The sequence below is a fragment of the Panthera uncia genome, chromosome F1 (genome assembly GCF_023721935.1).
Source record: "Panthera uncia isolate 11264 chromosome F1, Puncia_PCG_1.0, whole genome shotgun sequence".
NCBI lineage: Eukaryota > Metazoa > Chordata > Mammalia > Carnivora > Felidae > Panthera > Panthera uncia.
Genome location: NC_064813.1, coordinates 2,870,011 through 2,885,555, shown reverse-complemented (window position 1 = coordinate 2,885,555; position 15,545 = coordinate 2,870,011). Strand labels below are relative to the sequence as shown.

Below are 15,545 nucleotides of genomic sequence, written 5' to 3'. Positions count from 1 at the left end.
ACCTCCGGGTTCAAGTATCACAAAGGGAGATCTAGAAAGAGCCAGGCTGGGGCTCTCTTCCTCACTCGGTAAAGTGTGGGCGATTCACTCTGCCCTTCAGCCTCCTACCCCGTGCCCTTTTCCTATTTGGCAAATGTGTTGATGGGGAGACTGGCCACGTATTTGAGACAGACTCTTCTCCTGAGGCAAGACTCTTGTTTCTCAAATACTCTAGTACCGGAGGAGATTTTAGTCTGCATTTTAGAAGCTCCTGACTTCCCACGCAGTCTCCAGATACAACAAAGACACCACGATGAAAATAGCAGCACATATTTAGGGATCTGGAGGTTTCCGAGTTGTTTCAGCAGCCCCACCCATTCTCCACAAGCTCTGGTGTGTTTTTCCTCCAGCATAATAGCGCTCCGTTTAGGGCAAGCTGGGGCCTAAGCCTGGCCACAGAACTGGGTGAAGTTCAGAAATCGGAGCCAGCTGCCAGAGTCTTCTCGCCTCAGAATGGCTGTTCCCTCCCTGTTTCATTGTCCTGCGTCCTCTCTGCTCTCTCAGATACTTGATTCTGTAAAAATAAGATTTTTGCAAGTTACATTCTTGGACTTTTTGCAGCAGGAGTGATGGAGCAATGACCTGGTGCTTCCTACTCCTTCCTGTTCTGAATGAGAAGATTGCTGTATAGGAGGCTTTGGGGATGTTTTAAATGATCTCACATGTTCTTAGGCAGTATCGTTCTGTGTGGGTGGTATCGTTTCACAAAGCAAACCCAGTGAAAATAAGACATCATGGTCTTTTGTATCAACGCGCGTTTCATGCAGTGGCACAGTTTACGTGTAAGCTACTCCATCCGTTTACCAGCTGTTTATTGAACACTGACGTCCCGGGAACTGTTCTGCACACGACTGGGGTGGGGGTGACGGTGAACAGAAAAAGAGGACAGTACTGGCCCTCGCGGCGCGTACCTTCTACTTTGAGGACACAGACGCAACATCAAATACAAAGCAGGGCCCATCAACTGCGAACAAGGAAGGTGGAGACCGTGAGATTTTTGTCAAGATGAAGACACCGCATGAGATGGTCAGTTCACAGAAGACCGCGTGCTCTGGGGAAATGGTTTAGGACCGCCAGTCGTCGCCAGATGGTCAGTGTTAGCAGACGTGAGTGTCAGGTGACTGCGTTTCCTTCAGCCACTTTGTCAGCCTCCGTGACGGAAGCATGGAGTGGGAAGAGTCCCATTCGGCCAACACGGGTGCCTTCCAGGCCGTGTCACCGAGGAACGGAGGGCAGACAGGCCGAAGGTGGGTGTGCAGAGCAGTTCCTGTAGCGATGGACCACGGGATCTAACCTGGGCAAATAAGGAAGAAAAGGGAAAAAAAACGAATAATGTCAGGACAGTGGATTCGATCTCTCGGTGGGAACGAGGAATCAGTGAGGTGTCCCTCGAGTAAGTGCACTGTGGAGATAAGAGAGAGAGAGGCGTAGCTGCAGTCAAGGTCTTGGAGGCCGTGCGGTTACCGAGTCTCGGCCGGGCTTCCGGGAGCACTTCTCCGTGGGCCAGCCACCAGCAGAGGAGCAGTCCCGCTCTGTGACACGGGAGCCTGCTTCACGTTCTGTACGATGCTGAGCTTTCTTGGTCCCGTGCCTGTGTGAACACCACCGCCCCTGCCACCTGCACACATACACATTTCTAGGTTCACGTGAGGCAGGAGCCGTGGGTCCCGGCTGTGACCCGCGGATCTGGCGGTGTAGCCAGAAAAAAGTCTCCCAGCTAGGTTGTTTTGGGCTGCAGGTCATAGACTTCTTAAATAATATGGATTTGTTACCTCAGGACGGCCCATTGCAGGGCCGATTTGGGGCTTAGCTTCCCTTTGATGTTCACGGCTTTCCCCTCCTGATTCTGCCGTACTGCCCAAGTCCCAGACCTCGTGTGCGCACACGTGCGGAGACCGAAAGAAGGTTCCTTTCCTTTCATCCATCTCTTACTCCACAGGAGATTAAAACTCTTCCAGGAAGCCCCTAGGGGACTTCTTCTCAAGGCACTGTGAGTTCTAACTAGGTCACATACCTAATTCTTAACCGCTACTCGGCACGTAGCGTGGGACTACCATGATTGATTCGAAGCGTCTTCTATCTTTGGCTGGTCCGCCTTGGAGCCTGATGCCGGAATGTGGTTCACAAGCAGTGAGAGGGGAATCGCTTCTAGGTAAAAAGCCCCAACAGTGTCTGCCTTGGGGGGTTTGTGTGCCAGAAAGCCAGAGTGTTGGGTGGATTGTCTATTTTGATGTGAGAGTTACTAGGAGTAATGAAAAGGGTCGTAATGGTAAGAAGCGCAGTGAACAATGTGTGAAATTGTTATTCAAAGAGAGAATAAGAATGGCTAATAGACAGGTAATGGGCGTTTTAGCAGACCGGAAGTGGAGTCTAGGAAGAAAAGTAGCTGTTACTAGTACCCCAGGGCTACTTTTAGATCTCCCTTCTCCTACTCCCAACTTCGGTGTCTTCTTAAACAAATAAGGGATGTTTCTTTAAAAATAAGAAATACCAAATATACCAATATTTACCATGTTTTGAACCCAAAAATAAATGTATAAGATGTACTTATTGGATGCAGAAGATCACGGTCGGATGCGCAATAGGTATTTCTTACACCTTTAGTTCAAGTTAACAAATATTTATCAGCCACCGTGCATACAAAGATGATGATGATACTATTCTCTGTACAGATGGTGAAAATTAATTAGAAAACCCCCCTCCTTTGAAGGCCGCAATGTTTTGGAGCTTGTGTGTGTGTGTGTGTAAAATATAAGTAATATATATAAGTAATAATATGCCATAGAAATAATGTAAGTTACATAAAGCAGTATAAAATAACGTAACTGGTATAAAGCAATCAGTCATGATTTGTACTGACAGACGATTACGGTGAAGGAGGAGACTTACTATGGCCAACCCTCCATAAAATAGTGCTGCAACCGTTGTAGCACAGGGTGGTTTTGTTTCTGACATAAAATTCTTTTAAAGTTTGCGTTTTTTCCAGATCTTCTGCTAATATCTGGAAAAACACTTCAGTAGAGTTAACATTTCTTTGATACTTTGCATCTTCTGAGTAGAACCGCAAGATAGAGTAATCTGTTTTAGCTAAATTGATGAGCCAGAGTCATACATAAAATCTGGAGGCTGGCATTTCTGTACATCGTATACACTCGACCCTTGAAACGGTGCAGCTTTGAACTGCGTGCTCCTGTGCACTTACTTCCTTTTTGATAAATACGGTATCATACTGTAAATGTGTTTTCTCTTCCTCATGATTTTCTCAGTAACATTTTCGTTTCTCTGGCTTACGTTATCGTAAGAATACAGTGTATAATGCACATAGATTACAAAATCTGTGTTAATCGGCAGTTTATGTTATTGGTTAGGCTTCTGATCACCAGGAGGCTATTAGTAGTTAAGTTTTCGGGGAGTCAAAGCTCATATACAGATTTTCGGGGTGCCTGGGTGGTTCAGTCAGTTAAGCGTCGGACTTTGGCTCTGGTCACACGATCTCATAGTCCGTGGGTTCGAACCCCGCGTCAGGCTCTGTGCTGGCAGCTCAGAGCCTGGAGCCTGCTTTGGATTCTGTGTCTCCCTCTCTCTCTCTGCCCCTCCCCTGCTCATGTTCTATCTCTCTCTCTCTCTCTCAAAAATAAATAAACATTTAAAAAATTTCAAAAAAAAAAAAAAGTCATACACAGATTCTCAACTGCATGGGGGAGGATCAGTGCCCCAAACCCCCTGCATTTTTCAAGGTCAACTGGTGTTAACATCTCTAAACCTCCCTTCACACACCAGGCTGTTTTTAATGCATCATCTGACCCAGGAAGTTTTTGGGTTACCACATGATGACCCTTCTTGCCAGAATGAAAGGGACCTGAATGGGTTGACTTGCTGGTAAAGTGCACCTGCTGTGTTTGGTAGAAGGCCAGTCCTTTCCTACGTCTGTTATACTTTTAAAGACACATGTGTTGGAGTTTTGGGATTTAATTGTGATGTGTTTGCATGCTTTTTGAGTAGATGTTTTGATCAGTAGAATTATATATGGATTTCTCTAGAAAGAAATATATTGGGGCGCCTGGGTGGTTCAGTTGGTTAAGCATCTGACTCTTCATTTCAGCTCAGGTCGTGATCTCACGGTTCATGAGTTCGAGCCCCGTGTTGAGCTCTGTGCTGACAGTGCAGAGCCTCCTTGGGATTCTGTCTCCCTCTCTCTCTGTCCCTCCCCTGCTCGCTTGGTCTCAGCATAAATAAATTAACATTAAAAAAAAGAAATATATTGCTGTTAGTTAAAAAAATTTTTTAATATGGCCATATTTCTCATTTTATCCTTTATTCTTTTTTTTTTTTTTTAGAGTCAACACAGACTGTTCAAGCGCTGCAGTATTCAACTGCTGACGGTCCACTCACGGCAAGCAAAGATTTAGAGATCAAAACCTTAAAAGAAGAAATTGAAAAACTAAGGAAACAAGTAAGAGGTAAATTTCTGTGATTCACTATTCATTCAGATTAGTAGGTTTAAAAAAAAAAAGGCTGTTTACACACACAATATATACTGAGTGCCTGTCTCATGTTACGTAATGTGAGCTCTGCACCAGTAAGGGGAGAGCAAGTCAGAATGGTTTCTGCTTTCAAGGAACTCACATTTTGGTATGGGAAAAAATAGTTTCTGCAGTACATGAGAAACACGAGCATAGGTCCCTGGGGAGGATCAGGAGGGGCACCTCACCGAGGTTCACGCGAACAAAGATGGTGCTTTGAGAAGATGTGTTAGTTTGGGAGGTTTAGCTGGAACTTGTCTGGCTGAGCATACACACGAACAGGGGAGGGAGTGTCAGGAGTCAGGAAGAAGGACAGTGTAGACAAGGAAACTGCATGTATGCGGACAGCAGTACGTGAACTTTTATCTTCTCTGTGACGGTTCCTTTCGGCACATTGACGAGATTTAAGTAAATTAATTCAGACGAGCGTCGATATGTCCGTTCCGTCCATTCGTGCGTTGAGTCCGTTCGTTCAGCAAATACTGATTGAGCACCTGCTGGGGAGCAGGTATGGTCTGAGGCTCTTGGAATGCAGTTCTAAGCGTGATGACAATGACAGAACCCTGTTCTTGCGGGACTGGAAGGCACCCAACAGACATAAGACAGTAACTATGTAACTCTGTAAATGACACACTATGTTAGAAGGTGGTGAGTACTTAGAGCAGGATACGGAGAAGGGGCCAGAAGTCCAGGATGGGGAGTTGTGTCATCTTATGCAGGCTGGCCTGGGGGTAAGCCTCGCCGAGAAGGCGACAGGTGAGCAACAACTTGAAGCAGGTAAGGGGCTAGTGTGCAGTTAAATGGGAAGCACACGTTCCACGCAGAAGGACCAGCCGGTGCAAAGGCCCCGAAGTCAGAATGCGCCTCAGGAGTTCGGACGGCGTGGCTGGAGCAGGATGAGCTAGCGGGGAGGATGATGGAGACGGGGTGGAGAACAGAGGGTCGGGTAGGGCTTGTGTCCTCATCAGTACAGTCTCACTGTTACAAGGTTTTTGGGTTTTTTTTTTTTCTGTCAGTGTAATGGGAGCCTTTTGCAGGGTTTAGAGGCATGGCACCTGGTCTCAGCATAGGGAGAGAGAGAAGGTACTGGCTTAGCCAGGATAGTCAGGCCTCTCCAGAAAGGCCGTTTTAAGACCAAAGTAAGTGAAGGAGAAGAAGAATCTGAGACAGGATCTTTTATGAAAATGACTATTAAAAAAATTTTTTTAATGTTTATTTGAAGGGGGAGGAGAGAGAGTGAGCGAGCACATGAGTGGGGGAAGGGCAGAGAGAGAGGGAGACACAGAGCCTGATGCAGGGCTCGAACCCACAAACCGTGAGATCATGATCTGAGCTGAAGTCGGATGTTTAACCGCCTGAGCCCCCCAGGCGCCCCTAAAAAGGACTGTTTAAATGCCATGTTAATACTTTGCTTATATTAAATACACATGGAGCTCTTAAATTTGACCATAATTTATGGTATTTGGCCATAATCTATATTTTTAAGTGGCTCTCTTCCTAAGAGATATCTCTTTATCAAATTTCTGTAGCTTTATTTTCTACAGTTAAGGTGTTTGGAAATATGATACGCAGAATCATTTGCTTTGATTTGCTATCAACAATAAAACATCAAGAGCACTGAATGTGTTAGTTATTTGACACTGAAAAAACAGTGACCAGCTGGGATGGTTAGGGATTTATCTTCAGAGAGGTAATATGGATTGAGATGAGTTACTCATAAGCCCATTTTATTAGCTCTCAGAGGGGGTTTTTTTTTTTAATTGATTTCTTAAAAAAAAATTTTTTTTAATGTTTTATTTATTTTTGAGAGAGAGAGACAGAGCATGAGCAGGGGAGGGGCAGAGAGAGAGGGAGACACAGAATCTGAAGCAGTCTCCAAGCTGTCAGCACAGAGCCTGACACGGGGCTCGAACTCAAGAACCGTGAGATCATGACCTGAGCCAAAGTCGGACGCCCAACCGACTGAGCCACCCAGGCGCCCCTAATTGATTCCTTTTAAATTGATTGAATCCTTAGGATTTTCTGTGCTAATCATCATGCATCTGCAAATAGGAAGGTTGTGTTTTTGCCTCTTTGATCTATCTGTGTGCTTTTCATTTCTTTTTCTGTACTGGCTAGAATCCCCAGCGCTGTGTTGGAGAAGAGTGATGAGAATATACATCCTGGCTTTCTTCCCAGTCTTAGGGGGAAGCCTTCAGTGTTTTGCCCTCAAGCGTAATATTAGCTACACATTTTTTGTAGGTGCTCTTTACCAAGTCAGAAGTACACATCTATTTCTGTATTTCTGAGAGTTTTTATCACAGATAGTTGTCAAAATTTGTCAAGTATTTTTTCTGCATTTATCGATATGAACATGTGATTTTTCCCCCTTTTGTTAGCCTATAAATATGGTGGATTAGATTGGTTGATTTTGAAATATTGGACCAAACTTACATCCCTGGAATATATACATTACTGGTCATGGTGTATAATTATTTTTATGTGTTACTGAATTTTATTCCTAGTATTTTGTTAAGGATTTTGGCATTCGTATACATGAAGAATATTGGTCTTTCGTTTTCTGCCTTTCTTTTTTTTCTTTCTTTTTTTTGTTTTTTGTACTGCCTTTGTTTTTGTTTTCATTCTTTTATTTTTCTGTTTCCTTTTTGAGATATAGTTGACATACAACATTATATTAATTAGTTTTAGGTGCGCACATAATGGTTCAGTATTTGTATATATTGTGAAATGACCACCACAGGAAGTCAAGTTACCATCAGCACACGTAGTTACAGATTTTTTTCCTTGTGCTTAGAAATTTTAAGAGCTACTCTCTCAATGACTTTTCAGTATGTGGTACAGAATTATTAGCTGTAGTCCTCATGCTGTGCATTGCCTCCCCGGGACTTAGGCATTATGTAACTAGAAATTTGTACCTGTGATCACCTTCACTCCTTCAACATGCCCTTGCACCCCTGCCTCTTAGAACCACCAATTTGTTCTCCGCGTTCCCTTTTTTGGTTATTTTGGATTCCACACATTGAGTGAGATCATGCAGTATTTGTCTTTCTGACTGCCTTTATTTAGCGTAATTCCCTCAAGGTCCATCCACTTTGCCGCCAATGGCAAGATAGTGCTTATTTTAATGGCTCAGTGGTATTCCATTGTGCATACACCCCACGTTTTATTTATCCACATATCCATCATCGGACATTTAAGTTCTTCCGTGTCTTGATGCTTGTGAATGATGCTGCAGTGAACATGGAATGCATACCTTTTCAATTCAGTGTTTTTGTTTTCTTGGGATAAATAATCAGAAGTGGAATTGGTAGATCCTCCAGTAGTTCTATTTTTAATTAATTAATTAATTTATTTATTTTTGAGAGAGACAGAGACAGACTGCAGCCGGGGGAGGGGCAGAGAGAGAGGGAGACACAGCAGAAGCAGGCTCCAGGCTCCGAGCTGGCAGCACAGAGCCCAGCACGGGCCATGACCATGAGACCGTGACCTGAACTGAAGTCGGGCGCTTAATCCACCGAGCCACCCAGGTGCCCCTATTTGCAATTTTTTGAAGAGCCTCCATGTTTTCCAAAGTGGCTGTACCAATTTATGTTTCCACTAACAGTGCACAAATATTCCTTTTTATCTGCAACACGTGTTTATAACACTTGTTCATAACAACACTTGTTATATCTTGTCTTTGGACAGCAGCCATTCCAACAGGTGCGAGGTGATAGCTCATCATGGTTTTGATTGGCATTGACCTGATAATTTATGACGTTGAGCACCTTTTCATGTACCTGTTGGCCATCTTTATGTCTTCTTTAGGGGGAAAAAAAAAGAAAAAGTCTATTCAGATCTTCTGCCCATTTTTTAATCAGATTGTTTGCCATTGAGTTTTACGAGTTACTAAAATATATTTTCTGTATTAACCCCTTCTCAGATATGTGATTTGCAGGTATTTTCTCCCATCCATTAGGTTGCCTTTTTATGTTGTGGATGGTTTCCTTTGCTCTCCAGAAGTAAGTTGAATGTTGTCCCACTTGTTGATTTTTGCTTTTGGCACTCTTTGGCTGTGGTATCAGTGTAGTGCTGGCCTCATAAAATGAGTTTGAACGTATTCTCTCCTCTTTCACTTTTTGGAAGAGTTCAAGAAGGATTGGTGTTAATTCTTTTTACAAGGTTTGTTAGAATTCACCAGTAAAACCGCCACGTCCTGGGTTTTTCTTTGTTTGGAGGTTTTTGATTATTAATTCGGTATCTTTAGCATTATTGGTCTGTTTAGATTTTTTAATTTATTCACAATTCAGTTTTGTTCAGTTTTATGTTTCTATAAATTTATCCGTTTTTCTAGGTTATCCAGTTTGCTGGCATGTAATTGTTCATAGTAGTCTCTTATGATCTTTGTATGTGCTGCCCATTGAAATGTTTCCTCTTTCTGATTTTATTTATATGAGTTGTCGGTTTTTTTTTTAAGTTTTGCCCATTTTGACTGTCCAAAAACAATCTCTTAGTTACATTGATCTTTTCTTCATTTTCCTGATGTTTGTTTCATTTATTGTTTCTCTGATCTTTGTTAATTCCTTTCTTCTGCTAACTTTAGATTTAGTTTGTTCTTTTTCTAGCTGCTTGATATGTAAAGTTAGGTGTTTGAGGGCTTTCATTTTTTTAATGTAGAGGTGTTTATGACCATGAACTTCCTTCTTAGAACTGCATTTGCCATATTTCATATGGCATATAGTGTTTCCATTTTTGTCTGTTACAAGATATCTTTTTAATTTCCTTTTTAATTTCTTTTTGTGATCCATTGGTTATTCGGGAGTGTGTTGTTCAATTTCCACATTTTTATGAATTTTCCAGTTTCGTCCTTTATTGATTTCTAATGTCATACTTTTGTGCTTGGGAAAGATCCTTGGTATCGTTTGCTAAATTTCTTAAGACTTGTTTTGTGAGGTGCCCACATGGCTCAGACAGGTAAGTGTCCAACTTTGGCTCAGGTCATGATTCCACAGTTTGTGGGGTCGAGCCCCACATTGGGCTCTGTGCTGACAGCTCAGAGCCTGGAGCCTACTTCAGATTTGTGTCTCCCTCTCTCTCTATGCCCCTTCCCTGCACTTGCTCGCTCGCTCTCTCAAAAATAAATAAACATTAACATTTTCTTTCAAAAAATTAAATAATACTTGTTTTGTAAACTTGCTTGTTTTTTAATCTATTTATCCTGGAGAATGTTCCATGTGTGTTTGGGAAGAATGTATATTCTGCTGCTATTGGAGGGAATGTTCTATATATGTCTGTTAGATCCACTTGTTCTAAAGTATAATTCACATTCCTTTCACATATAATTCACATTTCCTTATAGGTTTTCTGTCTAGATGATGTATCCAATGTTGGAAGTAGGGTATTGAAGTCCCCTACTGTATCGTATTGTTTATTTATCCCTTCAGATCTGGTGTATCTGCTGAGTATATTTAGATGATACGGTGTTAGGTGCATATGTATTTATAATTGTCATACCTTCTTGACAAATTGACCTTTTTATTGTCATATGGTAGCTTTTTTGTCACTTGTTACTATTTTTGACTTAACATCTATTTTGTCTAACTATAGCTACCCTTGTTTTCTTTTGGTTTCCACTTGGATGAAATACCTTGTTTTAATCCCTTCATTTTGAGCCTTTGTGTCTCCTTAAAGCTGAAGTGAGGCTTTTATAGACAGCATATAATTGGGTCTTGGTTTTATTCATCCAACCACTCTAGGTCTTGTTGTTGGAGAATTTAATCCATTTATATTTAAAGTAATAAAAGATTGGGATTTGCTAATGTCATCTTACTGTTTTCTGAGTGTTTTGTAGTTCCTTTGTTCAAGTTCCTCTCTTAACTGACTTCATTTGTAAGTTAATCATTTTCTATAGCGTTAAACTCTGATTCTCTTTTCTTTATCTTTTGTATTCCTACTGTAGCTTTTTGCTTTATGCTTACTATGAGGCTGACATAAAGTATTTTAGTTATAACAGTCTGTTGTATGTTGATAACAGTTATAGTTGTGAAATATAACTTAAAAAGCTTAGGAGGAGAAGAAAATCCTTATGGATTTACCCATATTTTAAAATATCTATCTATCTATCTATTTATTTATTTATTTAAATGCTTATTTTTGAGAGAGAGAGAGAGAGCGTGCACACACGCACACAAGTGGAGGAGGGGCAGAGGATCTGAAGCAGACTCTGTGCTCACAGCACAGAGCCCGATGCATGGCTTGAACTCACAAACTGTGAGCTGAAGTCGGACCCTTAACTGACTGAGCCACCCAGGTGACCCAATTTACCCAATTTTTATATACCATACTCTGTATTCCTTCTTGATATTGATGAGCTCCTTGTTCTCTTATTTTCTGTTTAGAGGATTTCCTTTAGCCATTTAAAAAAAAAAATTTTTTTTAATGTTTGTTTATTTTTGAGGGAGAGTGTGTGTGCAAGTAGGGAAAGGGCAAAGAGAGAGGGGGAAACACAGAATCCCAATCAGGCTCCAGGCTCTGAGCTGTCAGCACAGAGCCTGATGCGGGGCTTGAACGCATAAACCGTGAGATCATAACCTGAGCCGAAGTCAGACACTTAACTGAGCCACCCGGTTGCCCCTTCCTTTAGCCATTTTTTTTTTAAAGACAACCCTGCTATCAGCAAATTCTCTTAGTTTTTATTCATCTGAGAATGTCTTAGTTTTCTTCTGGGTTGATAGTTTTTTGTTTAAGCATCTGAAAAATATATTGTACCACTTTCCTTAGGACTCTGTGGTTTATGAGGAGAAAATCACAGTCATTCTGAGGGTTTTTTCCCCCTTTATCTAGGGTGTTGTTTTTTTCTGGCTGCTTGCAAGGTTTTTCTTCTTTTATAGTTCTCTGATGTTTAATGGTGTGTTTTGGCATGGTTTTCTTGGGGTTTATTCTGTTTGGGATTTGTTCCTCTTCTGTAATAAAGACACATAAGTGTGTCTTTCCACGTTTTTCCACTTAATTACTTTGAGTACTTTTACAGACCTGCCTACTGATGACTTAGATGTTACATCTTTTGTTATCAATCCACAAATCGTTGGGTCTCTGTTCATTTTTGTTTTCATTCCGCCCCCCCCCCCCCTCCACTATTTAGATTGGTCAATTTCTACTGCTTTATCTTCCATTTCACTGATTCTTTCCTGTGATGGAAAGAATCCTCTGATGGGTTCCTCTGTGGAACCCAACAATCCAGATTTTTTTTTACATTTATTTCTAAATTTTCCATTTTGTTTTTTGTAAACTTGTTTATTTGCTGAGACTTGCTGTATCTTCGCTTGAGTCTTCTGTTCGTTCATTTATTTCAGATATGTCCGTAATTGCTCGGTGGAGCATTTTTATCATAGCTGGTTTAATGTCTTGCCAGATATTTCTAACATCTCTATTATTTCATCGTCTGCATCTGTCGATTTCCTTTTCTCATTCAAGTTGAGATTTTCCTAGTTCCCGATAGGATGACTGATTTTCAGTTAGTGACTCTGGATCTTATTTGCACTTTTCCATTTTCGCCAGCTTTTCCCGATACCACTCCAGCAGCGGTGGCTTGCCAGGTTGGGGTGGAGGTTCACTTTCCCCACTTGGCCTCCTGCGATACCCAGAGAAGGGCTCCTCGTTATTCCCGGAGGAGGTTGGGTTTCCACCAACTCGGTGGTGGGCATCGCCCTCGTACCGCTGGGCAGTGGCGGACGTTCTTCCTTCTCTGACACCAGCCCAACGCGGGGACGGTGGACAACCTCACTGCTGCCGCTGGGGGGGTGCGGAAGTGCTAGTTGCCCATGTGGTCTTCACGGACATTGCATGTGAAACGCGCGTGTTACGGCCAGTGGCCCTTTAGCAGTCCTCTGAGTACCCTCATGCCTCATGGTGTGTCTGTTTCTGGGTGCTTCATCATAGCCTGACGTGATTGAGGTCTGGCTCTTCACATGTCCTTCGCTGACAGACGTGGTTGTGGAGTAAGTTGTTTCTGTTGTTTAACTTGAGTGGAACAGTTACTTCCTGAAAGTTTTCGGTCTTGCTAATCTGCCCCTTTCCTGGTCCTTTGGGTAGAAAGAGTGGGCTTCTGTCGGGGCTTTTATTTGCTGCCCCTGTTGGCATTTCTGGATCGCCAGTTTCTTTGGCTCTGTGTCTGGGAAAAATGAACCGCAAAGAAAACCCAGAGAACTTCCCGCTGTGTTGGTCCAGTGTTCCTGACATCACAGTTTCAGGTTCCCTTGTCCCCATCGGTCATCCTTTTTCTTCTCTCCACATTTCATTTTTCTTATGTTTGTTTTATGTATGATGTCCAGAGAAGAGGGGAAATGTATCTAATCCTTCTTTCTGGAAGCAGAAGTCTCCAGAGGAAGCTCTTCAAATATAGATCAGATCACGTCACAGTTTCTGCACACGTGCTAACGTGTCTTCCATGGATGCCCGCTGGCTCCCGGGTGAAAGTGAAACAGCTCAGCTCTGTTTCCAAGGCCCTTCGTTATCATGCATGTCGCTGTGTCTCCAGATTTCCGCCGAAGTGAACTACGCTTAGTTCTCCTCGGTCACATTCTGAGTTTTTGCTATTTCGTTGTTGTTTTCTCTTTTCTTTCTCCACTCCCTCTTCCTTCCCTCCTCCTTCCCTCATTCCTTCCTTCTTCATTCATTTATTTTTGCATTCCTCATTTTACATTCCTCACCGTAAACTTAAGCTCCTCTAGAATACGTGTTACCGCTGACATAGGTTTTTATTTGTATATTGCTTTATTTCCCTCGCCTGACTGCTAGATAGTAAGCTTCTTGAAAATAGGAACTTGGTTCTTTCATTGATACGTCCAAGTGCACGGAAGAGTGTGTGACACGTAAAAAGCCCAAGTCAGTATGGGTTGACGAGTGACCAGTGAAACTTCGCTCTTGGAAACATCCGACCGCTTCCCAAGATGTCTTCCTAATACGTCTTTCCGGGCAATTCGTGACACACTCACTCACCCCTTACGTACAAGTCAGCGGTGCCTGGAAGGAGGCCTCTAACTGGGGAAATTGGTTACCGTTGACCTGTTGATGGAGATTTCCTTCTTCACTTTCCTCCTACTTACTCCCTAAATGCAGAGGCTATAGGACTGCTCTTCACTCGTTCTATTTTAGCTTTTCCCAGGGGCGGGGCAGAACCAGTGAAAACGAGGTGAAGAGAAAGGGCAGATCCTGTTTTTAGCATTCTTCCTTCCCAGCAGCTCTTGGGCATGTGCTGGTCTCAGTGTGCCCAGGATTCCATCCCATCTCGTTCTTTTTTTTTCATCATTCATTCATTTTTAAACCTCTTTTTACCTATTGCAGTAAAATGTACATAACATAAAGTGACCATTTTAACCATGTCTGAGTGTCACATCAGTGGTATATAACACATTCACGTGCTGTGCGGCTGTCACGCTCCGTCCCGGCAGCCCAGTATCTTCCCAGACGGAAACTCTCCGCCCATCAAACACCAGCTGCCCGGTCCTCCAACACCCAGCCCCTGGCACCCGCCGTTCTTTCTGCGTCTCTGCATTTGACTGCTCTGGGAGCCTCACGTGAGTGCAGTCATAAAGTATTTGTCCCTCCGTGGCTGGCTGACTTCACTTAGCAGCGTCTTCACGGTTCACCCATGTTGTAGCCTGTGTCGGATTTCCCGTCTTCTGCAACATTCTGCGTGTATGCAAATACTCCCTTCTGTTTTTACATTCGTCACCGACGCACTTGGGTTGCTTCCCCATTTTGTTTATTGTAAATAGTGCCGCCTTGCACATGAGGGAACATATATCAAGTCCAGAAGTAGAATTCCTGAATTTGTACGGAAATTCATGTTCAGTGTTTTTAGGAGTCGCCGAACCGTTTTCCGCAGTGGCTGTGCCATCCTGTTCCCACTGGCAACACAGTCCTTCTCAGTTCAGCCCATAAACATCCTTATTGAGGTACTGTTCCGTACCAGAAATTATACTCGGTACTGGAGGCAGAGTGGTAAGGCTGGGGATAACCTCTGTGTCTCATTCACAGTTAAACCCACGCTATCCTAAACATTTCGATGTAAAAGCTACAGATAATAGAAAACAGGCTCTTCTAGGAACGTGCCTTACGAGTAGCCTTGACTATAGTCCTGGCTTTAAAGAAAAGTCCAAATCACCTTTGTTTTTTTTTAAATTTATGTATTTTTTTGAGAGAGAGCGAGAGACCGTATGTATGAGCGGGGGAGGGGCAAGCAGGGAGGGAGGGAGAGAGAGAATCCCAAGCAGGCTATGCACTGTCAGCACAGAGCCCAACTTGGGGCTCGATCTCAGAAGCTGTGAGATCACGACCTGAGCCGAAATCAAGGGTCGGCGCCCCCAAATCACCTTCTGTTAGCTACTTCTTAAGCTAGATCTTTGTGTAGACAATTACACACCACCAGTGCCTGTATATCTTTTCTTTCCCTATGGCAGTGTTCTCCAATATATTGAGACTCCTAGAAAATTTTAATAAAGTTATAATTACTTACAATTTCCTTTTAAAATCTGCTTTCCTTATCACACTCCAAACTCCCAAGAAGGTAAGACAGAATTTCCTTGTGTCATCTAATGGACACTCAGCAGATGAAAGTATAAATCCATACTCTCATTTGATATTTTTCCCTGAGAAGATACGGGAGTGGTTTCTTGTTTCCTGAATAATTATTGTAATCTCTAATGTGCTTTGTAACCCCCTTTCTTTTGTTGCCTGGAGATGGGTGGTTTGTCTGTCTCTCCAACCCTAAACTAACTATTCCCCTCTCCCTCTGTCTGTCTGACACACACACACACACACACACACACACACACACACACACACACACTGCCCTGCATCGTGTAAATGAAGGAGAAGGATAGGGAATGGAGGGAGAGGGGTAGGTATAGGGGAACCTGTTTCCCCGTCATGATTGGAAGTCAGATCTCTTCCCATCTCAGAAGAGTCCTGGGTTATTTTAGGAATCAGAACGTAAGGGAGAAG

At 42.8% G+C, this 15,545-nt stretch overlaps 1 protein-coding gene across 4 annotated transcripts in view; it reads left to right on the top strand.

The window, feature by feature from the left end:
• CDC42BPA (CDC42 binding protein kinase alpha) overlaps positions 1-15,545 on the top strand; it is a 322,688-nt gene that overhangs the window by 175,118 nt on the left and 132,025 nt on the right. For all 4 annotated transcript variants that reach the window (XM_049635114.1, XM_049635113.1, XM_049635116.1 and 1 more), the window contains exon 11: positions 4,377-4,499. In XM_049635114.1, coding sequence (XP_049491071.1) covers positions 4,377-4,499 — 123 coding nt within the window. The remainder of the gene's footprint in view (positions 1-4,376; positions 4,500-15,545) is intronic.